The following is a 27,057-nucleotide window of genomic DNA, read 5'->3' as shown; positions in this document are numbered from 1 at the left end:
GAAATATAAATCATGCAATTTAGGATTTCTGTTAGTATTGAGACAGGGTCTCATGATGTAGTGCTGGTGATCTGAAAGTTCATATGTATACCAGGAAAGCCCCCAAACTCTGGCAAACCTTCTGCCTTCTGCCACTCAAAGTGTTGGCATTACAGGTATGCACTACCATGTCTGGTCATCCAATTCAAGATTAGGACATCCACTTACATAACTCAGGTGATACTAACTTTGGTATCAAAAAGTTTTACTAAGAATTCAAAACCTTAAATTCAATCCCAGAAGCATACAAACTGGGCAAAGTTGTGCACAGTATGTTGGCCAGGAAGGATGATTCAAAATCCCCAAGCTCAACAATTCTCCTGGCTGGTGGGACCACAGGTGTGTACTAACACACCCCACTGCAAACTTAAATGACTGAGAAAATTTCACTAATTTTAGCAGCGAGTGGTGATGTGTATAATCCCATTTATCAAGAGGCTGAGGCCAGCATATCACTTGAAACTCTTTAAGTTCAAGACTATCTTGGCCTCCATGGCTAAACCTCCATCTTGAGAATAGAAAATTAGTCATACTGGACAGCTATGAGAATTCTAACTGGCCATTTACATTGTCAGATCTATTAGAATTACTAATACGCTTGCTTGTTTAGGCTTTTGACTTGTAATACTGGCAACTTACCTTTTCCTAAGAGATAGCTCCTCACAATGTAATATAGGCTGGCTTCAAATGTGCTTCTCCCCACTCTACCTCCTGAAGGTTGGTATCCAGGCACTCAATTTCTTTTTTTAATTTATTTTCTTGAAGACAAGGTCTTCTGTTGTACTATCCAGACAAGACTACAATATACCATATAGCCCAGGCTTATATAGCCCTTGTCTTAGCACCCAGGAGCAGGATTAGAGGCACACAGCACCATATCCAGGTTAGACTGTCAAATGTAATTATTAACACCAGTGATAAAATGCTTCTTTAATGTGGCAAATGACAATCAGTGTTTCTACATGCTCCTTGCAGGTGGGCACAATGGCACATGCATCTAATCCCATCACTCAGGAAGCAGAGGGAGGAGGACTAAAGCATTTATGGCCAGCCGGGGCTACATGAGAAGCTGATTCAGAAAGTAAAAAATTAGGCTAGAATCGGGTAGACTCTTGCATTTAAAAAGAACTAAACAAGCCCGCAACCGCAGTCATTGTATAGAAGCAGCACTAATTAGACTTTATTATTTTTTTAAAAAGAAAAGGACATAAAGGTTATGAGAGAATATGCTGGGGGAATCAAAGGAAGTAGGAATAGATATGGTCAAATACACTGTATACATGTATGTATGAATTTATAAAAAAAAAAAAAAAGTTTAGACAGCTGGTGACGGTGCAAGCCTTTAATCCCAGCACTCAGGAGGCAGAGGCAGGTGGATCTTTGTGAGTTCAGGCCAGCCTGGTCTACAGAATGAGATCCAGGAAAGGCGCAAAGCTGCACAGAGAAACCCTAACTCAAAAATACAAAAGAACTAAAAACACCATTAACAAAAATAGTAACCCCGGGCTTGTAAGATGGCTTAGCAGGTAAAGGTGCCTGTTGTCAAGCCTGAGTTCAATCCCAGATCATGAATGGTAGAAAAAGAGAGTTGACTCCCGAGTTGTCTTCTGACCCCCACAAGTATGCCATGGCACACACTAGGACCCTCCCCCCCCCACATTAATAAATGTAATAAACATTAAAAAAATACTACCTGAACCAGAGCATAAAAGATCTTGAATATCTGCTTTTGGATGAGGACAGACTGGTCCGACTGATCAGAGAGCAGCTGGATAAAGCGGTCCTTCAGAACTGGCAGGAAGTGCTGCATTGCTGCCACTAATGGGCTTCGCTCTTCTGGTTTCTTGTACCTATGGGTAGGAATAAAAACTAAGTCTTTAAGAATGTACCTCCATAACCGAAACCTACACATATCTGCCTGCTTTCTTTCACAAATACTAGTTTTTAACCAATCTGAGGACACTCAGGAAAAGAAAAGCCTGTTTAGGAAAACAAAAACCATGTCCAGTATCGGAAAGATATTGTGTATGTATAAAATGGCACACAGGTCTTTATTTTTTTTAAGAAATGATTTATTTTTATTGTATGTGCATTGGTGTTCTGCCTGTTTGTATGTCTGTTTGAGGGTGCTGGATACCTCTGGCATTGGAGTTACAAACAATTTTGAGCTGTTACAACTGGGTGGTGGAAATTGAATGTAGGTCCTCTGGGAGAGCAGCCAGTGCTCTTAACCACTGAGCCATCTCTCCAGCCCCAGAGTTTTCTTCTTCTTTTTTTTTTGGATGGGACATTTAACCCCTGGAATCCATCTCCCCAAAGGACCTGGCACAGATCTTTAATCCTAACACACAGAAGGGAGAGGCAAGGGGAACTGTATGAGTTCCAGGCCAGTCATGTCAGGGCTCCATAGTGAGACCCTGTCTCAAAAATAAAAACAAAGCCAGGTGGTGGTGGCTCATGCCTTTAATCTCAGCACTTGGGAGGCAGAGGCAGGTGGATCTCTGTGGGTTCGAGGCCAGCCTGATCTACAGTGAGTTCCAGGACAGGCTCAAGCCACACAGAGAAACCCTGTCTCTAAAAAACCAGAAAATAAAAAAAAAATTAAACATTTAAAGGCTTTGCTTTTTGAGTGCCTATATGGCCTCATCATGTTCCTACTACCATGCCTTTCCTGCCATGATGGATAGAGCCCTCCAGATTTGTTAGAATCTCATGCCTGTCTGTTGCACTTCTCTGAAGGTGTGACACTTCAGCGTCTGGAGAGTGAGCTCTCCCTATAGGAGACATCAGTGAGCCCAAGAGCAGCAGCCAATCCAATGGTCATTGCTCGAAGGGGAGGAGATGGGTATTCCTAGTCCTCTTCCTGTTTCCTGTGTGTTCACAGGATCAGCAAAATAAAATAAAAATAAATATTGCTGCCGGGACAACCAGCAACCCTCAAGGGCCTTGGAGAGCTGGAGCTACCACTCGGGAAGATATTTAAGAGGGAAAGGCAGGTGCTCACTTCCAGAGTACACACACAGTAAATAAAATGATGAAAAGACAAGCTGGCAAGGCTCCTCCTGTTTAATGACAGCAGACTTGTGTGAAGCATTCCATATTTAAGGGCGGAAGATAGGATAGGTTTTCTTAAAAGCTGGATTCCTGGGCTGAATGTGTTGGTTCACTTTTAATCCCAACAGTAGGAACCAGAAGTAAGCAGATATCGGTGTTCTGGGCCAGTAGTGGCTACAAAATGAGACTCTGGGTTTTGTTGTTGTTAGACCAAAAAAAAAAAAAAAAAAAATTTTTCCCAGCCAGGCAGAGTAGTACAATTCTGTAATCCCAGCATAAAAGGCCAAGGTAGCAAGGATGTTGCAGCTAGCCTGGGCCACATCAAGAGAACTTGTCTTATCAGCAAAAAGACCTGGACTCATTTATCTTACAGAGTTTCATGATAACCAAAGAAATTGTCAAGAATAAAAAGTACCAAGAAGACTGAAGAGATGACTCAGCACATAAAATGCTTGCGGTGTAAGCATAAGGAACTGCCTTGATCACATTAAAGACCAGGTGTAAAGCTATAGAGATGGCACAGCAGTTAAGAGCACCTAATGCTTTTGCAGAGGACCAGGGTTCAATTCCTAACACCCACATGGTGACTCAACTGCCTGTAACTCCAGTTCCAGGGGATCTGATGCCTTCTTCTGTCCTCTGTGGGCTGCTGTATATATGGTACACACACTTAGACCCAGGCATCCGCGTACCCATAAAAATTAATAAAAAAAATTCTAGGTATAGAACATGCATATAATCCAGTTACTAGGGAGGTGTAGATAGGAAGGAAGATCACTGCATCTTTTCTAACTATCCAGTCCAGCTGAGTTAGCAAGCTCCTATCCTTATTAAAAAGGAAGGTAGCAGGGACATAAAATAGTTCAGCAGATAAGGGTGCTGTAATGACCTGAGTTCAATTTCTGGAACCCACATGGAAAGAAAACTAACTTCTACAAGTTATCCTATGACCTACACATGCATACTGGTATGTACATGCTTAAAAAATATATAAAACAAACCAACAAACCAGGCCATGGTAACACACGCCTTTAATCCAGCACTCAGGAGGCAGAGGTAGGGGATTTCAAGAGGTGAGTTCAAGGCTAGCCTGGTCTATAGAGTGAGTTCCAGGATAGCCAGGGCTACACAGAGAAATCGTTGTCTTGAAAAACCTAAAAAGAAAAAGGCACTTGCTGTGCAGGCCTAACAACCAGAACCCATGGTGGGAGAAGAACAGACTAGTGAAAGTTTTCCTCAGATAACCACAGGTGCCCCACCAACATGCACATACATACCACACACATTTAAATATTTTAAAAAGATTATCATGCTGTGGGATGTCTTTCTGAATACTGTGAATATTTGATTGGTTGATAAAGCTGTTTGACCTATAGCAGGGCAGGATGAAACCAGGAGGGAAAATAATCCAAAGGAGATAGTGAAAGAAAGAACAGTATATATAATGTCTTTCTAAAAAGGAAACGGGCGGCCGGGCAGTGGTGCCGCACACCTTTAAACCCAGCACTTGGGAGGCAGAGGCAGGCGGATCTTTGTGAGTTTGAGGCCAGCCTGGGCTACAGAGTGAGATCCAGGAAAGGCGCAAAGCTACACAGAGAAACCCTGTCTCGAAAAACAAAAAGGGGAAGGAGGGCTAGTATAGATAAGATAGGATAAAAGGGTAGATAGATTATTGAATCACTTTTAAAGAGCAACAACTTATTTCAAAATGTCTTATATTGCTATGGATTTTAGTTTACTGATACAAATTTAAAGTTAATTTTGTTATACTTTATGTGTATTTCTATTTTTGTTTAAGGTATTATGTTTGAAATTTAAATATATAATTAAGAAATACAGGGGGCTGGATAGATGGCTCAGTAGTTGAGAGCACCGACTGCTCTTCCAGAGGACTCGGGTTTAATTCCCAGCACCCACATGGTGGCTAACAACTGTCTATAACTCCAAAATCTGACACCCTCACACAGATGTACAAGCAGGCAAAATACCAATGAACATAATATAAAAATAAATTATTTAAAAAGAAATATAGATTAATAGTCACCTAGGATAATCAAACTTATAGGCATGATAGGTGTTTTTTAGGTTTATAAAGGTATATTTCAACTAGGTAGGTAATCTTCAAACACTTCAAAGACTTACAGAATATGGCATTTAAAATGTTTGAAAAACTGAGATTTTTCTGGACAGTGAGACACTATCTGCTCCTGGCCACACCATTTACTTCAAAGAGAAAAGTGGGCATCGAAGACACTCTATATGGAGCTTATCTTCCTTTTGCTACAAAATGGCCATTTGGACAAGAAACTGCTCTTTTCTGGACTACTTGACAGTATGTTGTACAAACTGGACACGCAAGACCCACAGGAAGGTGACACCAATGAACTTTGCAAGACTCTTGAGATGGTCCTTCAGGTTCCTGCTTTGCAGAAGAAACTGCCAGACATTCTACAGGGCATAGAGAAGCAACTGAGAAACTCCAGACCTATAAGGTGAAGATGGATGCCCCTACGTTACAGAGGAACTTTGGGTGACTGTCCAGGCAGGCAGTTGTCTCTGCCATTCAAGAGTTTTGGATGTTGCTTACAATGCTCTTCCTGTTTACTTAGGTAATATTATATCCTTCGGAGTCTTTGGTTTAGTTAAAGACTTTAGACTCACAAATATAGAATAGATGATAGAATATTTTCTTTAATTTTTCCAAATACAAATAGACTAGATACTGTAACTATAATTCTTGCTTGACATCTGTTCTATATAATTTTCCTATGTTAAAGTTAAAACCTTTTTTGATAGACAGAAAAAGGGAAGTGCTGTTGGATGTCTTTCTGTACACTGTTAATATGTGTTGCTCTGTTTGATAAATAAGGCCATTTGGCCTATGGCAAGTCAGTTAATAGCCAGGCAGGAAACTGAAGAGAGAGACAGGAAGAAAAAAGGCAGAGAGGAGAGACGAGAGCCTGCCACCCAAGGAACAGCATGCCAGCAGACCAGTAAGCCACAAACATGTAGCAAAACAGACTAATAGAAATGGGTTAATTTAAAATATAAGAGCTAACTAGCAAGAGGCCTGCCATACACCATGCAAATGGCAATTAATACAAGCCTCTGTGTGTTTACTTGGGTCTGAGTGGCTGTGGGACTGGGTAGGACCAGAGAAATCTTCTGACTACATTCTCATGCTTCTTAGTCAATAAAACAGTAATAATTTATGAAAGAAATTCCTATGATGAGGGCTGGCAACATGGCTCAGCATATGGCGAAAGACTGTGCTGCACCTAAATTTGAATTCCTAGCATCCACACACAAAAAAGAAAGCACCAGCCACAGCCATACAAATTTAACCAAAGTGCTATGGGACATGAAGGAGGAATACTGAAGCTTTTTGGTTTTTCAGCTAAGCTCTAGGTTGAGTGTTTCATGGGAATAAGGCAATAGTGATAGAGCAAGATGCCAGACTTCCTCATCTGGCCTCTACGTACTCCCACTGGGGGTGTGCACCCTGCACCTGGGGACCAAATACCTCATACTAAGATACTCAAATACGTCAACTGACACACTCCTACACAAAGAAAGAAAACCATGTGAACTCACCAGTTGGACTACATAAAGTATAGAGTCTCTAACAATAAAGGTAAAACGATATTATGTACCTCCCTCCTTCCATCTTTACAGACCAGTTACTCATCTATAATAACTGAAAACTTACATGGTAGGATTTCTTTTCTCTTACCTCATTAACCACAGTGAATATTAGACTGGGAATTGGTTAGCAGTAGCTAATCTAAGCTAGCAGCAATTAAAGTAATTTACTGTATAAAATGCATTATTATTACACTGTGAGACCTAAAAGCTTCTGAAAGTGTGATGTTAATAAAAAGCTTACACCAGGCAGATGCAGGTAGATTTCTGTGGTAAGTTAATTAGCTTTAAAAAAAAAAAAAAAAAAAAAAAAGTCTAGTATTACTAGTACAACTCTCCAGTGATGTACCAAACTAATGAACCACATTCACAGGAATACATTAAGTTCAATTCTTTGTCTTGAAAAAAAAAAATAATATATTTTTTTCTTTTTTTTTTTGAGACAGGGTTTCTCTGTTTAGTCATTGCTGTCCTTTGAACTCAGAGATCCCATCTCTGCTTCCCAAGTGCTGAGATTAAAGGTGTGGAGCACCACACCTGGCTTAAATAAAAAGCCAGTGGTTTGTCAATCCAAAATTCCTATCTTGCCAAGCAACAAAACAATTCAGCTGATTTGAGCGCTTTTCTAACATACATAAGAACCCAACGTTGGATAAAAACCAAGAGTGGCAATACTCAAAACTTGAAAAGTAACTTAAGTTACCCTTTACTATGTAATTTTTGAAATGCAAGGTCAACTCTGTTACAATTTACCAGACCAAAGTACTACGGTAACATCTCATCAGGAGTTACTCCAGCTCCTAACATTTCATGACAGGTTAGATGGACCCCTAAAATCTCCCCAGGGGCTACCTGTGCCATTAGGTGTTCCCCTTATTACCAGTTCATGCTTCTTCCTCTCTACCCTTTTTTCTCCTGTGCCACTATTATTCAGTAAGGTGTGATATAACTTCCTCATCAAATGCTCCCTTTGATCTCCTCCTACAAACAAGCATTTCCTGAAAATACATAGTGCTGAAGGCCATCGAAGTCCAATTTTTTCATGAATTTTCTTAGAACTGCTTCAAGCTGCAGATCTCTTGTAAATACCTTGGTACTCTATAAACATTTCTTGAAATAAACTGAAATTCCAATGTTGTAGTAGCCTCCTCTATAAACCATTTAAAAATCCCTCACATTCTTTCCTGCTAAGGTTGTAAGAGAGACTCAAACCTTCTTAATGACATCGCCAACTTATTGTTATTGTCTCTGGCTTTAGTCACTCACTTACCAGAACTACAACTGGCACTCTGATAGAAGTTGGAGCGACAGCTGGAACATTCCTTAGCAGGAAGATGGGTAGCTGGTGGGGACACAAGAAAACACCAGTACCAAGGGTGTAAATGGTGTGTTTCACGCCTACTGGAAACAGCACAGTTCTTTGAAATGGGATCCCAAAAAGGGTGTCAGAGGCTGCCTACAAGTCCCAGAACCTGAGGGCTCACAGTGGCATCTATCTAGCTCTTAGGAATGGAGGTCAAGTCACCAATATCATATTAAATTCTTTGTAATTTTTCCACACCACACTTTCATATGTCTACCAATTTCACTGCTTTGACTACATGCTTGAATAAAAACCCTTCCTTTGGCTTACTACTCTCTTTTAAGCCTTTTTTGAAAATTTATGTGTCTGAGTGTATTGCCTGCATATTGTATGTTCTGTGCACCATTTACATACCTGGTGCTGCCAGAGGCCAAGAAGAGGAGTTTGGATTTCCTGGGATTGGAGTTATAAATGGTTGTAAGCCACCATGTGGATGCTGGGAATCAAACTCAGAGCTAAGGCAATTCTTTAGTCTAAAATCTTTCTAATTTATGAGAATTATTTATATCAAGTATAATTCATTCAAGTATTCAGGAAACTAAGTAGGCTAATGGGAATTTCTCAGAATACATTGACTTTAAAAGATCAAGAGCTGGCCACGGAGGCACACATTTATAATACTAGCTCTTGGCAGGGTAAATGCACAAGGATCAGGATCTCACTGAATAAAGTGCTCTATTGCTCAATGCACTCCATCATCTTCAGACAAGCGCACACTCACAAATCTAAAGGCCTGCTGTCAGTACCTACTGAGTAGCCCCAATTTTAGAGACAATTTTTGAATTAAAGAGTCAACAATTTTAACAAAACATCGAGGTCAGTGGGCAGAGCAGTTTCTCAGTGGCATTGACAGGGACAAAAAGGTGTGGATTATAATAAATGCCCTGAGCCTGTGGGAGGGCTTGGCAGAGTGGGTGTCCTTGCATTGAGCCAGTCATCTAAGGTTTTGACACTGTATGGTAGAGGAAGCAACACCCCCAGCTTGTCTTCTGGCCTCCCTTTGTACAACTGGGCCACTTGAACACACATACGCACACATTTAAAATAATTAAGTATAGTAATTTCAGAGTAAGATTTCTACTTCAATAGGAAAATACTAAATTAACATATAATTCACTACTTTTCTTACACTGAAAACAATTTTTCTTGTTCAAATTGGTTTAAATTTTTACAACTACTCCCACTTCTCAAAAACTTAGCTGGAATTAGGAGGAACACTTACTCATAATTTTTCACAAGCTGATAAAGGCAAAGAAGAATTCCCAGCCAACAAGCACTGTTATCAGACTGAAGGTAAAATCCAATCTTGTCCACAATGGCAGTCCAGCGGCTTGGGTAGTCGTGTTTGATGATATGATGAATGCATGTAGTAAGCTGTACCCTGAAAGTCAAAACTTAACAGTGAAGAAGAAACCTCATCTAGACAACACCTCGATAACTTAAAGAAAAATGGGTTGTTTCAACAAAGCTTAATTTCAAATAATCCATCAGGTATTTGGATGCACATAAAATGAAGATAATGGGCCAGGCGGTGGTGGCGCACGCCTTTAATCCTGCAGAGCCAGGCAGATCTCTGTGAGTTGAGGCCAGCCTGGGCTACCAAGTGAGTTCCAGGAAAGGCACAAAGCTACACAGAGAAACCCTGTCTGGAAAAACCAAAAAAAAGCAGATAATGCAATACAACTCACTCTGCAACAACTACCTCTTCCTGCAAATTTAAAAGAAACCCAGCCAGGCAATGGTGGCGAAAGCCTTTAATCCCAGTACTCAGGAGGCAAAGGCAGGTGGATCTGAGTTCGAGGAAGCCTGTGCTACAGAGCGAGTGCCAGGACAACCAAGGCAACACAAAGAAACGCTGTTCAGAAAAACAAAACAAGTAGTTAAAAGAAACCCAATAGCCATCCAAGCCTGATTGTGCACACATATAATCCCAGCAAATGGGAGGTAGAGGCAGAAGATCATCTATTTGAGGTCAGTGTGAATTACACAAGACCTAGTTTCTTTCTTTTTTTCCCCCTGGAGCTGAGGGCTGAACCCAGGGCCTTGCGACTGAGCTAAATGCCCAACCCCAAGACCTAGTTACAAAAAGCCTTTTTAGTTTTCATTGCAGAAAAGTATCAAGTACACCGGGTGGTGGTGGCACACACCTTTAATCCTAGCACTTGAGAAGCAGAAAGGGGTGGGGGGGGGGGTGGGATTTCTGAGTTCGAGGCCAGCCTGGTCTACAGAGTGAGATCCAGGACAGGCACAAAAAGTACACACAGAAATCTTGCCTCGGAAGTAAGTAAGTAAGTAAATAAATAAATAAATAAATGAAATGAAATGAAGTGTCACATACACAAACATTTGCAAAGTCAAAAAATAGTCGCTCATACTCACTTCTCAGGAAAAGTTTAAAGTTCAAGGCTAGTCTGGACTACTAGGTTACCAGATCTATTAAAAGATCCTTTTCAAAAGTTCAAAGATGATGTAGTCAGCATAGTACTTGCTGTGCAAGTCATTAGGACCCGAGTTTGATCCTCCAAAACCTGTGGATAAACTCAGGTGCAACACTGCACACCTGTATAATACTGAGCTAGAAAGACAAGACAGAAGGATCCCTGGATCTTGCTGGCTAGCCAGCCTAGTCAAATCAATGAGCTCTGAGTTCAATGACAAACCCTATCTTAAATATCTCAAAAAGTAGGTAGGAAACAATTAAGACAACCAGCATCAATTGCAAAGTCCTATAAAATAGAAGTGTTTGCTAGCCAAGAACACTGTCAATCTAAGCACTTGGGAGGCAAGTGGATCTCTCTGAGGTCCAGGCCAGTCTGATATAGCATGTTCCAGACCAGACAGGGGAGTAAAAAGGGCACTTAAATCCCATGATTTATTTTTATTTTATTTTTTTTTGTGGGGGAGGGGGGTTTCAAGACAAGGTTTCTCTGTGTAGCTTTGCGCCTTTCCTGGAACTCACTTGGTAGCCCAGGCTGGCCTTGAACTCATAGAGATTCAGAGCAGGCCTTATTTCAATGCCTACTCTGCAGAGAAATTGGAGTAAAATCAACCTACAGACTGCGAGAGAGCCTTCTGCAATTTTTCTTTCTCTCTAGCTTTTTTTGTTTTTTCTTTCTCAGTGTAGGAAGTCAGGCACCATGTATGTTAGACAAGTATCCTACTACTGAGCTACACCCTCAGTACTTGTCTCTTCTGAAACAGGGACTTTCTATTGGCGCAAACTAACCATTATCCCACCTCTGCCTCTGAAATGCGGATTGCAGCCATGCACCACTATGTCAAGCTCTACCATATTTTTTTTTTTATTCTTTTGTCTGATCACACTATGTTCCATAAGTTTTATATAAAAGATTTAAGTCTTGGCCTTATAAACATAAAATTTAATCGCAATACAAAGAATCTAAGTGCATTCTATGACACCACAGGCTATAATTTTGTGCTATAAAAATGGCAGGGTGAGTGCTTTTAATTCTAGCACTCAGTAGGCAGAGGTAGATGGCTCCGTGAATTCAAGGCCATCCTAGTTGACAAAGTAAGACCCTGTCTCAAAAAAAAAAAAAAAAAAGGTTCTGTAAAAAGAAAATTTAAAATCGATATAAAGAAAACATCTGTAACAATGGGTAAATTTTAATAAACATACCTGATAAGCTCAGGTGAGTGGATAATGGCTTCTACAATGTTTTCTCGAATGCAATGCCGGTCTTCTTCTGGAATTGTGTATGGGGAGATGTCCCCTGGTGTGACTTCCCGATCAGGCCAATACTGTGTTATCATATTTTTCAAATAAATAACACCTAAAATACAGACCATTCATAAAGTAATGTTACTGAAAAAACTGTGAGAATACCTCTTGGAGTATCAATATTAATTAGGAAGGGACTCTTTGGTAAGCAAATAGCCAATTATTACAAGTCAATAATCAAAACACACATTTAACATTCAGTTGCAGACATTAGCCACAAAATTATTAAACATACAGCCCAAAAGAACCCAGCAAATAGACACAGTATACCAAAATCATTTTCTAAGTAAAACCCCCAACCACCAAACCATACAAATAGTTCCAAAGGCAGTGAATGGTGGTGCAGGCCTTTAATCTCAGTACTCAGAGAGGCAGAGACAGGTAGATCTCTCTTAAGTTTGAGGTTAGCATGTTCCAGGACACCTAGGGATTACACAGAGAAACCAAAACCAAAACCAAAACCAAAAATACAGTTCCTACAGCTGACTACATGACTGTGATAAAATGTTTCATTACAGGAAAAACCATAGTACAAAAGGTTCTCAATGTCTAAATCCAGTACTTCCATCACACAGTACTTCAAACTCATGTTATTTTATGAGAAATTTTACTGTGCTCAAAAATCATAGATTCCGACCTGTTGCAGCTACCACACTGCTACCTTTGCACATTGCTATCTGAGAGTTAACAAGCTGATGATGCAAGTATGATATAGATCACTAAGACGGCTTTTTACTCAGCCATCTGGGGAATGTGGATTACAAATGTGTAACGTGAAACTGATTCCTAAATTCTGTAGACTACCTTTTTTGATTGATAAATTCAACCTGAAGTCCTACATCCATTTAAACAAAGGTAACTGAATCTTAAGAATTTAACACTTAATCTTTTTTTAAAAAAGATTTATTTATTTATTTATTTATTTATTATGTATACAGTGTTCTGTCTACATGTATGCCTGCAGGCCATAAGAGGGCACCAGATCTCATTACAGATGGTTGTGAGCCACCATGTGGTGGCTGGGAATTGAACTCAGGACCTCTTGGAAGAATAGCCAGTGCTCTTAACCTCTGAGCCATCTCTCCAGCCCAATACTTAATCTTAATGTATTAAAACACACACACACACACTAAACCATACCTACAATAGAAGACACGGGGCTGACATATTCCAGATTAATACTACTATACAATTAGCTTTATACCCCCACAAACACAGCAAAAACAAAATTAGGACCTAACAGTTCTTACCATGTCTGAATATTTCTTCCCATTATAACAAACACAGGAATCAAGTATACACTTACTTGACTTGGTAGTGTGAAAGTTTTTCATTTTGACAAAACATAAACAACTGAAAACTACAGTGTAAGTATATCAGGATTCAGTCTACCCCAAATGTACTAGTATAAAACCAAAATGAACTTATCATTCAAAGCCTAGCAGATGAAAGTACCATAGGCCATGCACTAGAATTTCAATTGGTCCAAGAATGTCACTTTAAAATGAACAATTACATTTTACATTTATATTAAGTTTATGGGTGATTAACTAGTTGGCCTGTCTATCATCTGTCTATTGAAGTGCTGGGGATACACATGCTCTACCAATGAAGTGCATCAGTCCCACTTCCACAGTTTAACTGGTTCTATTTTATATCTACTAAATAATTTAATTTTCCAATATCCAAAATCAAGACTACACTGTGTTAAGAGCCAACCTTCTTATATGTTAAACACTTTCATTCTAGTAAAAATTTGGGAATTAAAGGCTTCATAACCTTCATTTGAGCTGAAGTTATAGGCAATTGTTGTAATAATAAAACTAAAATCATTAAAAGAACATAGGCCAGGCGGTGGTGGCACACGCCTATAATCCCAGCACTCGGGAGGCAGAGGCAGGTGGATCTCTGTGAATTCAAGGCCAGCCTGGTCTACAAAGCTACAGAGAAACCCTGTCTCAAAAAACCAAAAACCATAGGAAGGCTAATCTTCCAGAGGATCCAGTTCAATTATCAGTACCCACCTGGAGGCTCACAAACATGTTAACTCCTGTTCAATCAGATGTGATGCCCTTACTGGACTCCACAGACACACACAGGCAAAGACATTCACACACATGGAAAGAAGGAAGGAAGGAAGTTATGAACAAGCACTGGGTATTCTTCCAGAGTACCCAGGTTTGATTATCAGCACCCAGAAAGGCAGCTCACAACTCTAAGTCCATGTCCAGATCTGACACCCTCTGCTGACCTGAGGGCAATTGATGCACATACATACATGTGTGGGACACTCATACACAAAATATGAAAAGAAATCTCAAAATGTCCTTTAAATCCTACCAAATATCAAGAAACTCGCTGTTGCTATACACACCAAAAGTAAATGGATGCTCAGGGAAGGAAATTACTGAAGGGTTAACCCACAATACTTCTATTTCATTAACATACATTTCAATCAATGTATTTTGTTTATACATTCAAGAAATAATTCAAGAAACTCACCTGCCTGTCTCACAGGTAAATCCAGTTGTTCTGACATAGTAATCTGGAGCAGTGTTGAAACAAAATTCAAAGACTTGTGTGCCTACAAACAAGCAAACAAAACCAAGACTGTAAATTTCTGAAGATGAACATACTTTATTTATTCAGAGACAGTCTCACTATATAGCCCAGGTAAGCCTTGAATTCACCATCCTCCTTCCTCAGCCTTCTCAGTGCTGGGATTACTAGAGTCTGTCAAAGGCTTAATGTCCATTTCTGCTATTTTATATAAGTATAATGTTTATATAAGCTGATTCCCAGAAATGATTGTATTCTGCTAGGTACAGTGGCTCACACCTTTAATCTCAGCTCTCAAAGAAGCACTCAGAAGGTGGAGACATAAAAATCAGGAGTTTGAAAAAAAATCGAGAGTTTGACCTCACAACCATTCCCTACCCAATTCCAGAGGATCACACATCCTCTGCTGGTCTCAAAGGACACTGCACACATGTGGTGCACTCATACACATAAAACAATTAAAAAAATAATAATTGGGGCTGGAGAGATGGTCCAGAGGTTAAGAGCATAGACTGCTCTTCCAGAAGTCCTGAGTTCAATTCCCAGCACTCACATGTTGGCTCACAACTATCTGTAATGAGATTGGGCACCCTCTTCTGCATAAATAATGAATAAATAAATCCTTTAAAAAAATAATAATTGGAGCCAGATAGATCTCTGTGAGTTCCAGGACCCTGTCTCAAAAGAAAACAATACAAAAATATGAACCATAATGAGGCTAAGTATTAAGTCACCCAGTAGGAAGACCAAGCCCATGCAGGGCATTTTCACTGTAGCCACTGTCCTTTCATCAAATAACAGTATTATGTACATGCTTCTAAAATTGGAAGGTTTGTTTTAGAAATTACTTAAGAGACCAAAAGCCCACTTGAGAGTTATCATTACGGTGCCACTGACAAAAATAAATAATAAATACATAAACACAGACACACACATCTATGTATATACACCTACTACATTTGACAGATGATTTTTCTTTTTAAATTGCTTTGCCTGCATGTATGCCCTGTGCCCCAGAGGCCAGATGAGGGCATGTAATTCCCTGGAAGAGCAGTCAGTGCTGTTCATCACTCAGCCATCTCTCCAGCCTGTTTTTTATAATTTTTTTGGTTTATAATTTTTAAATGATTAGTTTATAGCTTTGGTTTAGCCTAAAGATCTTCTAGATCTTTACAATGCTTTCACTAAGTTCTTATCTCATACCCAAAGTATTCAGATTCAAATTCTAAATAGTATTCTTGGTAATAAATGTTATGAGGGTCGGAGAGATGGCTCAGCAGTTAAGAGCACTGCCTGCTCTTCCAGAGGCCCCAGATTTGATTCCTAACACCCACATGGCAGCTCACACCTATCTAACTCCTGTTCCAGGAGATCTTACTCCCTCACATAGACATCCATGCAGGAAGAATACCAATGTGCATAAAATAATAAATTAGTAAAAAGAAAGAAAAAGGGAAATGTTATGAGCCCAGTGGCAGTGGTACACACTTTTAATCCAGCACTCATATGCAGGCAGAACACTCATACACATATAAAGAAAGTTAACAAGAACACTTTTTAAAAAAGATTTATTTTACAGGGTGGTGGTAGTGGTGGTGGTGGTGGTGGCAGCAGCTGCGGCCACCTTTAATCCCAGCACTTGGGAGGCAAAGCCAGGCAGATCTCTGTGAGTTCAAGGCCAGCCTGGTCTACAGAATGAGATCCAGGACAGGCACCAAAACTACACAGAAAACCTGTCTCAAAAAAACAAAGAGAACCTATAACACATAAGTCTGTATATAAATATACATATATAGTTTAAACCAAATTCTCTTATCTGGGCTCCCTCCAAGAGCTAAAGACCATCCAACAAAAGCCCAACATCAGGCCTGAGAACCCTACTACCCCCAATAGGGTTTCTCCTTGTAGCCCTAGCTGTCCTGAAAGGCTTTGTAAACCAGGCTAACCTTGAACTCCGAGACCGGCCTTTCTTTGCCTCCCTAGTGCTGGCATTAAAGGTGTGTGCACCACACTAGGCCAGACTCCCAGAACATTACACAAGCTATTGTTGTCCTGGGTTGTCCCCAGAGGTGGTGGTACGTCCCTGTTATGAAGACACGGACCCAGAAGCCCCTGAGCTGGAACTGACATGAAAGCATCCTCCCTGAGAACCATCTTTCATGGTACAAAAAGAAACCATGCAAACTTTCAAAGGACCAACAGTCCTACCAGCTATGATGCCTATGAACTATGACCAGCATGGTATAATAACCCTAAAGATACAATAACAGCACACATACCTTGCTAGTAACTTAAGATCTACTCCACAAAAGGAAAATCATGCCTGGTACTATAAACCTAGCCAAATACCTAAGGCTAGTAAAGTCATGGATCTTGAAGAAGAATCTACAACCACCACTTTACTAAACCAGCATAATCCCTAACTACACTCTAAATATTTGTCTTTCATTCTTCAAAGAAACTTCTGTTTGATGGCCAGACTGGTTCCAGGACAGCCAGAGAAACCCTGCCTTGAAAAACCAAAATGAATGAATGAATGAATGAATGGATAGATAGATAGATTAAAAAAAAAAAATCTCTTTACAACAGATGGAGACCAATACGGAGAAACCCTGCCTTGAAAAAAAAAAAATCAAAATTGCCAGGCGGTGGTGGTGCATGCCTTTAATCCCACCATTCGGGAAGCAGAGGCTGGTGGATCTCTGTGAGTTCAAGCAAGATCCAGGACAGGCTCCAAAAGTACAGAGAAACCCTGTCTCCAAAAACCAAAAACCCAAAAAACAAAAACCACACCAAGATAAACAAACAAACAAACAAACAAACAAACAAACAAATAAATCCCTTTACAACAGATGGAGACCATTACAGAAAACCACAACCCAACCAAAAAGCAGAATTGTGGAGCCCAGGCCCAATGGATACATCTATAAAACAACTCCCACACCTAAGGTTCAGGGGTCATTGTGGAAGAGAAGTTGGAAAGAGTATAACAGCCAGAAGATTGAGTTTTGCCACTACTCAACTGTGTCTCACAGGTGTGTCAGAAGCTACACCCTTAAAATCTCACCAACACAACTGCCTAAAGAAAACTGAACAAGGACAACAGCAAAAACCAAAGAAGCCTCAACCCTACACAAAGAACTACAGGCAACTAAGGAATGCTGAGAGTGGGAGAGAGTCTTTTCCAGGGAAGAGCACACTAACCGGTTATCCAATAACCAAAATGGTCAGCCCTGAAAACATACATACAAATAACACTAAACAGACTGAGTAGATTGTATTCATGTATTTAGGAATATGTGTGCGTGTGTGTGTGTGTGTGTGTGTGTGTGTGTGTGTGTAACAGCAATTAATGAAAAAAAGAAGAGGCCATGAATTAGTTTGAAAGAGAGCAAGTAAGGGTATATGGGAGAGTCTAGAGTGAGAAAGAAGGGGAAAATGATATACTTGGATCTCAAATAAATAAAAGAAATAATTAAAAAGAAAAACAAAACAAAAATTAGATTAGATTTGTATTTTCTGGGCAGCTGAGAGGCAGAAAGGCAATCATCCCAAGACTCATAGTTTGAAACACAAAATAAAGATTTTATCAACACAAAGTCCATTTACTTTCTTACATAAAGCAGCCTGGATTGCAGACTAAAATCTACCACTGCACCCAAATGTTATTTGTCACATAATAAGCACTCAAAATTCCCACCTAAATACTTGCTAAATATTGTCTACTGTAAGCTAATCTCATGTTAATTCCCACAAATTGTCGTCTATGTCCATACATATGCATCTACACACATATATACAGATACATAACATATATACACCAAAATGATTTTTCCTAATTAAAAAGAAACTATACTTCTAGATAAATACACATCAATTCATCTCCAAAATATAGCATTCAAGTGAAGTTATATATAACAAATTTATTTATCATTTTAAAACTTTTATTTTACATGCATTGGTGTTTTGCCTGCATGTATGTCTGTGTGAGCTGCCATGTGGGTTCTGGGAACTGAACATGGATCCTCTGGAAAAACTCAGTGTTTGTAACCTCTGAGCCATCGCTCCAGCCCCCATCTTATCTATTTATGGACAGAATTTTACTTTTTATTTTTTAGGCCAGGCTGAGCAGAAACACTGCAACTTATTACAATCCTCCTTTATCAGCCTCTCAGGTGCTGAGCTCCCATGCCTAACCATAATCTAAGATTAAAAAATTAAGTGTCCTAAAAAAGAGTATTCTAGACTGGAGAGATAGCCCAATGGTTAAGAACACTGGCTACTTTTCCAGAGGATTTCAGGGTTCAACCCCACCACTACGTTGTAGCTCACAACCATTTATAATTCTAGTTCTAGAGGATATAATGCCCTCTTCTGGCCTCCAAGGATATTAGGAACACATTTATTACAAACACCCATACACATAAAATAAATCTTCCCTTTTGTTTTTTGGTTTTTCATGACAGGATTTCTCTTTGTAGACCTGGTTGTCCTGGAACTCACTCTGTAGACTAGGCTGGCCTCAAACTCACCACCACCACCACCCTGTAAAATAAGTCTTTTTAAAAAAAACAAAAAACAAAAAACAAAAAAGTGTTCTTCACAGAAATTTGTTTGCTAAGTTTATTTGGCTATTATTTGCCTTAAAGGGGCTTATTGGGAAATGTTATCATTTTTACTATTTTCTATAGAGAAAATACTTTCCAGTTTCAAATAACTTTGGAATTATAACCTGTTTTTAATGTTAAAAAAAATTTAAGTGGAAAATGCTGAAAGACCACTGAACTCATTGAATTTACATATCTATATCTATATAAAATAACAACTATAAATGTTTTAAAAAGTGCAAATGTGAATTAGCAAGAAGTTGTAGATTTAACACTGTATATAAACTCCTTTGTTACAAATAAATATTTATGCTTTTAAAAAAAAAAAAAGTTTATTTTACATGTGTATGAGTACCATGTGCTTCCAGTGCCTGAGGAGGTCAGAAGGACATCAGATCCCCTGGCAATCAAACCTCAAACCCCAATCCTCTCAAAGAGCAACATGTGTTCTTTTTTTGTTTTTGTTTTTTGTTTTTCAAGACAGGGTTTCTCTGTAGCTTTGGAAGCTGTCCTGGTACTCACTTTGTAGACCAGGCTGGCCTCGAACTCACAGAGATCCAGCTGCCTCTGCCTCCCAAGTGCTGGGATTACAGGCGTGTGCCACCACACCCGGCACGCAACATGGGTTCTTAATTACTGAGCCATCTCTCCAGCCCAAATGAATGCTCTGAACACTTCTATTTAGGTCCTTCTGTCTTAAATTCAACAAATATTTCCTGTGTCTATTATGTGCTATTTACTATATACCTAGAACTGAGTCAATTTTCCTGCCAAAAATGCTACCTCATAGTGACCTCAGTGTTCAAGAAGCATTTCAAGCAAGGGTAGAAGGACTAAGATGGAAGTAATAGACTGAGGTGGGAAACAAACTCTAGACCTCTTGAACTTGTACAGCAAGTGACGTATGCAGTTCAAATAACTTGGAGGACTTACTGATGCCACTTCCCTAGATTTTTACATACACCACTTCCTTAAACCATAGAATACAATGGCAGATACTATTTCATTATATACACAAGGAAACCAGCACTCAGGAGGTTTCCACAGCCTGAAACTCAACCTAATGTAGATGGAAAATATTTAGGAAGAAAAATACCTGTACTGAATATATAAAGACTTTTTGCCATTTCTTTCTTTTCTCTTCTTTTTTTTTTTTCCTGAGACAGGGTTTCCCTGTGTACCCCTGGCTGTCCTGGAACTTGCTCTGTAGAACAGGCTGGCCCCAGAGATTCATTTAAAGGCCTGTACCACCTCCTGGCTTTTTTCATAAATACTGTATAACAGCTGTTTACAGAACATTGGACATTATAGCTAATTAAATATTTAAAGCACAGGTGTCTCTAATGATTTAACTCAGTAGTACACAGGCTAATATGTAAAAACTATTCCATTTTACGTAAGAGACTTGACTTGACCACTGTTGATATCCTTGGGGAGATATATTGTTGCCTAGAGAAGACTGTATAGAATTTTGAATGTAATTACATGTATGTATGTTTGTTTATATGTATTTGCCACAGCACACATGTGGACATCAGCGTGTCTAAGGACAACTTGCTAGATTTGGCTCTCTACTACTTGAGCAATTTGAAAACACTATCTAGGCTGGGCATAGTGGTGTGATGCCTGCAATCCCAGCACTCAGGAATTTGAAGCTAGCCTAGACTACAAAGACACCATGTTTCATTCAAAAGAAAAAGGAAGTAAAAAATACACGCCCCAGTCATTAGTTTCTTAGTCTAATGTCATTTTTAATTTTAGTCATAGTGATATAAAAGATATTCATGTGAGCTAAGCTTTATAAAACATAGGAAGGAAGATGGGCATGTAGTCAGGAAATGGGGACTCCTCCATAATAATAAAGAGACATTTGAAATGAAACAGAAGGTACAAAGCTGAGCACACCAACTCAGCAACAAGAGTACTGTCATAGTTTCAAACTGAAAACTTTGAAAAGCTGGTCATGATGGGTGCATGCCTTTAGTCTTGTAGTCAAGGCTAGTCAGGTTGACAGAGCAAATTCCAGGCTAGCCAGGAACTTAGTGAGGCTCAAGAACCCTCCTCAAAAACTAAATAAATCAATAAAATAAAAAAAACATTAATTAAAATAAAAATTTTTAGGCCAACAATTACCTAACAGTGAGGAGACTCATTCAAATATCAAAAAGCTTTTAACATGATGAGCAAATTTGAATGTCTACAGGAGCAAAAACAGCTTTGATGAATGGATGACAGATCATGCACCTTACCATACTCAAAGCAAAAGCCTCCCAAAGGCAAGATTTTATCTAAATTAGAGTAAATATTCTAAAAGCTACCTTAGAAAAATTACTGGAAAATCTAAAAGTAGTAACAAGACATGTAAGACATAAAGAGCTAAAAATCACAGAAATACGGGCCAGATAATACATTTTCTTTGGCAGTAAAGATTATCAGTGTTTACTGTTCCATGGCATTCCAGAACAGCAGATCAATGGCTGAGTAAAAAAGGCTGATTACTATTTTGATTATTCATTTATCTTTTAAACCATAACTTGTGAAATACTTTTTCCAAATCTTTCCTATGTGAGTGCACAAAAGTAGATAGGCAAAACTGGGTATGCTAGACAGGGACTAGGACTAGGAAGTGAGGCAAGAAGATTACCGAGGAATTTGAGGCAAGCTTGAGCTAAAGAGTGAAACTCTGAAAACAATGCAAAAACCCTAGAAATACAGTAACTATTCACAGAATCCCAAATTTGAAGAAATCATTATTACTCAAACTTTTACACAAGAGAAATCAAATCGTTTTTGAGTTGCACACAGTTGTTTTTGGAAGTGCTAGCTGGGCAGTGGTGGCGCACAGCTTTTTTCCCAGCACTTGGGAGGCAGAGGCAGGTGGATCTCTGTGAGTTCTAGGCCAACCTGGTCTCCAAAGCAGTTCCAGGAAAGGTGCAAAGCTACACTGAGAAACCCTGTCTCGAAACACCCCCCCCCCCCAAAAAAAGAAAGAAACAATTGAGTCACATGTACTCAAGATAGAAATACCTAAGGGAAAACTTTCAGGTTTTCTAAGTTTATTTTATTTTATAGAGAGAGCTAGGGTCTCACTCTGTAGCCCAGGAAGTCCTCAAACTCCTGGACAATCCTCCAGCTTCAGCCTTCCAAGTGCTGGAATTATTAATAGGTGTGAGCCACCACACAAAACTTGGGTTTTCTAGGCTATTACACATACTAATAGTTCATAAGCAAAATAATATTCATTATAACGAAGGTCCATCCAAGGCAGAACAAGTGACCCCTAACTCCTTGTGTGGTTTAATAACATTTTCACGGGACAATTTGTTTTATCTTACCATTTTACACCCCAGCATACACTCTTGCCAAAATGACTCTAGGTCTAAAAGTCTGAGTACACAATGATCCTTTAGAATGCTGGTCTCATTACATTACTTACCTTTTCATTTTGAAATAATTCAATTTATCTGAACTGTGAGGTCTTGTGGAACTGTAAATTCCTGGAGGGCAGGAATATCTAGCACAGCACTGTAAACTTCAGATGTTCATTTAGTTTCCCTGACGTTCCCTTTAAGTCAATGCTTAAAAATTTCTCTAAAACAGAGGGTTTTTTTTTTTTTTTTTTTTTACATTAACACAAACAAAAAACCTCACTGAGACTCAGTAGTATACCAAGATAGTCGCTCTCGAGAGTTATGAACCTTCTAAATTCTTACTAATACATAAAACTGCGAAGTTCAGAAACAAAGTACAGTAGAATATCCATGAAACACTACTGTTTTCCAAGGAGCACTCCCCAAAACACGTGGGAGAGGAACCAACTCTCCGCAAATGAAGAAAGATCTACAGGCGGACTTCCATTATCTCACTTGACCATCAGAGCAACCCTGCGGCCTAATTTCATGAATGAGTAAATCTCAGAATCAGGAGAGGTTAAGGGACTTGCCCAAGGTCACTTCAGAAATCAGTGAGGGAGCTATACCTAGAAGGTCGCACTTATCTGATCCTTTCCTCTACATCATTCCGTCTCCCAACTGTGGCACTATGACAGTACGAGAGCCGGGCAGGCACTGTAACCCGCGCTACCCCAGCCCTACCAAGGAGGCGCAGGCTTACATCTGTCCCTAGCAGTTCGCCGGTGAGAACTAAGTTGTACCCGACCCGACAAGCAGGTCACTGATCCGCCCAGAGCCCAGACAAGGCTGACAGCGCAGACCCCAGCGGACCAGCTAGCCTTCCCAGGAACCCCGTCATCCCCGGCGCCGGCGAGACTGATCTGGGACACGTCTGTACACCCTCCCAGTGAGTTTCGCCCCCTCCCGGGAGCAAGGAACGAGCTGGGAGTGAGCCAGAGGGCGGCGGGCCACCCGAGCCGGCCATGTGTTCAGACCGTCACGCCCGCCTAGCCCGTCCGGCTCCTCACGGCCAGGCTGCAGCCAGAGGCCCACTCGGAAGCCGACAGAGAGGCGGCCTGGGAGCCGCGGCGCCGAAGCGCGGCACCGAGCCTGGCACGGCGGGCAGATCTCCGCCCCACCCCTCCAAATAGACCCGTGGGCGACGCGGTCCGCGCCCCCAGCCAGGCCGGAAGGTTCGGCCTGCCGGTCCACAAGCCCGCAGCAGCCGCTAGCCGGACGTCCTTACTTCATTGAGCTGGCGCTCCGCGGCCTCGCGCAGGGCAGGGTCCATGGTGCCCCGTAGGGCCTCGATGATGGTGTTGGGATCCATCGCCGCGCGGTCGGTCAAACCCGGGACACCGGTGCTACTGAGACAGAAATAGCGCCACTCACTGCGCACATGGACCGGCCGCGCTCCGCAGCGGCAACCGGCGCGAAAGGAAAGAGAAGCGCCAAGGCCCCGGATAGAACCTTCTCGCCTCGGCGTGGAGGCGGGAGATGCTCCGGCCACTTCCTGTCAGCGCACCCGCGGAGCACCTTGGGAGATGTAGTCCGCAAACGCAGGCACGGCCCACGTGGCTGACTCCAGCAGAATAGTCCTACTATTGAAAGAGAGAACATTCAAATGCCACAAAAAGAAAAGTAAATCAGTTACAAAGATTTATATGCTATCTATCCCTAAAGGATCTCAATCTGTTGTTACCATCTGTATAATTAAAAGAAAGTTCTGTTTTTTGAGACAGGCTTGCTATGTAGCCCAAGCTGACCTGAACTTGATGCAATGCCACTGCCTTGGCCTCTCAAATGGTGCTTTCTGAAAAATGATTTGAGATGTATTTCTAAATGCCATAAAAATTGTTTCACTCTGACTCACTGATCCCATTTGTGAGACTTTATCCTAAGAAAGCCGTGTGATACACTTGATGGAATGTGCAGGGCGATGGTGGCAGCACAAGCCTTTAGTCCCAGCACTCAGAGGCAGAGGCAGGTGGATCTCTTGAGTTCAAAACCAGTCTGGGATACGTAGTAGTTCCAGGACATCCAGGGCAATACAGGGAAATGCTCTCTTGAAAAACCACACACACACACACACACACACACACACACACACACACACCCCGATTGAATGTGCTTTGTTTATGAAAGATAGGAATTTAAACATCTGTAACTATAGTATACTGAAGTTATGTCTTCTTTACAAGTGTTCAAATTTCCGCTAGGTCATTATATAAATTATTTCTAAATACAGAGTAAATGCATGGTATCTATGAAAACTCATAGTCTTCCCAGGTATGGGTATACAAATTTCTGATTCAGTGGTTCTCAACCTGTGGGTTGTGACCCTTTGAAGTCAAATAACTCTGTCACAGTAGTCCCATATCAGATATCCTGCATATCAGATAGTTACATTATAATTTATAACAGTAGCAAAATTACAGTTATGAAGAAGCAACAAAAAAAAATTTATGGTTGGGGGTCACCCCAACATGAGAAACTGTATTAAAGGGTTGCAGCATTAAGAAGGTTGAGAACCACTGAAATACATCCCAAACTTTTTTCAAAAATGAATAATTCAGAAGGCAAGACAATCTCTGTGAGTTCAAGGCCAGCCTGGTCTAGAAAGCAAGTTCCTGGGTAGCCAGGGCTGTTATACAGAGAAATCTTGTCTTGAAAAACAAAAAAAGCAAAACAAAACAAACAAACAAAAACCAAATAATAATTCTTGAAAGGCTGGATGCAAGACTACACAGAGTGTCTCAAAACAACAAATTTCATTTCCAAGGAATTTAATGCCCTGTTCTGGCTTCTGTGACACCTGCACTGACTTGTACAAACCTAACCAAATACATAAATGCACGAATAATTAAAAAAGAAAAACTAAGAGGCTGGAGAGATGACTTAGTGATTACCAACACTAGCTGCTCTTCCAGAGGACCCAGGTTTGATGCCTACCACTCACATGGCAGCTCACAACCACCTATAACTCCAGTCTCAAGGGATCAAATAGAACTCTGCTGGCCTCACAGGCACCAGAGACGCAGGTAGTATGGGCATACATGCAGTCAAAACACTTAGACACATAAAATAATAAAATATTTTTTTAAATACAATACAACCATTGTTTGCATAGTATTTATATCATGTTGGCTATTAAAAGTAACCTTGAGGCTGGGCGGTGGTGGCACACGCCTTTAATCCCAGCACTTGAAAGGCAGAGTCAGGTAGATCTCTGTGAGTTTGAGGCCAGCCTGGTCTACAGAGCAAGATCCAGGACAGGCACCAAAACTACAGAGAAACCTTGTCTCGAAAAAACCTTGAAAAGATGACTATTGTATTACCTTGGTCCTTGGGCCGAAAATTAATTGAACAAATATGAATAAATCTATTTCTGAAATCTATATCGTTACATTGATCTATTTACCTTTCCCTATGAAATACTATGATATCTTTATTAAAGCGGTTTTCTTGAAACTCTTGAAGCCAGTATGTATAAGTTCTCCAATTTTGTTACTAATTTTTCCAATGTTTAGATTGCTCATGGTTATTTCCACGTATGGAAAATAAAACAAGTTGGTCTGTAAACATAACCTGCTGGGATTTTCATAATTACTAAATTTAATCTATAAATCAATTTGGGTAAAATTAACTTCTTAACAATATTAAATATTCTCTGATCCACAAACATGATATAGCTCTCTATTTAATTAGAACTTTAAAATATTAATTCTTTTTTACTTTCTGAATATGTATGCTTTGCCTACTTATATGTCTGAGCACCATGTTCACGAAGTGCCTGTGGAGGCTGGATAAGGGTGTCCAATCTTCTGAAACTTCCTGAAGCTAGGTAGGTAGTTGTTAACTATCATGTTGGGTCTTCTGTAACAGTAACAAGTGCTCTTGTGTTGAACTATCTTGTCAACTCCAATTTATTTAGAACTTTTAAAGATTCTCTTAGCTATATTCCTAGGTGTATTTTGTTTTGGGAGTTTTGCTTTTTTTTTTTTGCCAGAGCTGAGGACCGAACTCAGGGCCTTGTGCTTGCTAGGCAAGCGCTCTACCACTGAGCTAAATCCCCAACCCCGGGAGTTTTGCTTTTTGAAACAAGGTTTCCCCAGATAGTATACACAGTCATTCAATTTGTAATCCTGCTCTGCCCTCTAAGTGCTGGAATTACTAAGTGCACCACCATACTTGCCTATTTATTTAACTTTTGATGAAATAGAAATAATTTGATTTTCTGCATTAATCCTAGTACTCATAAGGTAGTGAGATCTCTGTGAGTTTGAGAACCAGTCTAGTCTACCTATCAAGTTCTGGGACTCCATTCAGACAGCCTGGACTACATGAGAACATGTTTCAAAAATAAACAATAAAACAAAACAATACAACCGCAAAACATGAAGCCAAACCTGGAAATATTTCACTTAACTATAAATAATTCAAGTGCTTTTTTGGACAATGGATCACATTCATTAAAGAAAGATAAGGAAACTCACTCAACCATGTAACATTCCCAATATCCAACATGTAAATAATAATCATCACACCTTCTCAACACTCAGAAATTGGAGGCAGCAGGATCAGGAATTTGAGACCAGACCGTGTTACATAATGAATTTGAACCAGCTTAAGTAACTTAGCAAGACTGTGTCTGAAAAC

The 27,057-nt window shown here is 40.1% G+C and overlaps 1 protein-coding gene across 2 annotated transcripts in view; it reads right to left on the bottom strand.

Annotated features, from left to right (window-relative positions):
- Ipo7 (importin 7) overlaps nt 1–23,893 on the bottom strand; it is a 46,301-nt gene extending 22,408 nt beyond the window's left edge. For both annotated transcript variants that reach the window (XM_036189019.1, XM_036189026.1), the window contains exons 1-5: nt 23,645–23,893; nt 14,343–14,424; nt 11,739–11,892; nt 9,321–9,479; nt 1,733–1,889 (exon numbers count right to left, since the gene is read on the bottom strand). In XM_036189019.1, coding sequence (XP_036044912.1) covers nt 1,733–1,889; nt 9,321–9,479; nt 11,739–11,892; nt 14,343–14,424; nt 23,645–23,728 — 636 coding nt within the window. In that variant the 5' untranslated portion in view covers nt 23,729–23,893. The remainder of the gene's footprint in view (nt 1–1,732; nt 1,890–9,320; nt 9,480–11,738; nt 11,893–14,342; nt 14,425–23,644) is intronic.
- Nucleotides 23,894–27,057: the final 3,164 nt, after the last annotated feature.

This window comes from Onychomys torridus, chromosome 1 (assembly GCF_903995425.1).
Source record: "Onychomys torridus chromosome 1, mOncTor1.1, whole genome shotgun sequence".
Lineage (NCBI taxonomy): Eukaryota > Metazoa > Chordata > Mammalia > Rodentia > Cricetidae > Onychomys > Onychomys torridus.
Note: the sequence above shows the minus strand (reverse complement) of the source record. Positions and strands in the feature narration are given on the sequence as shown.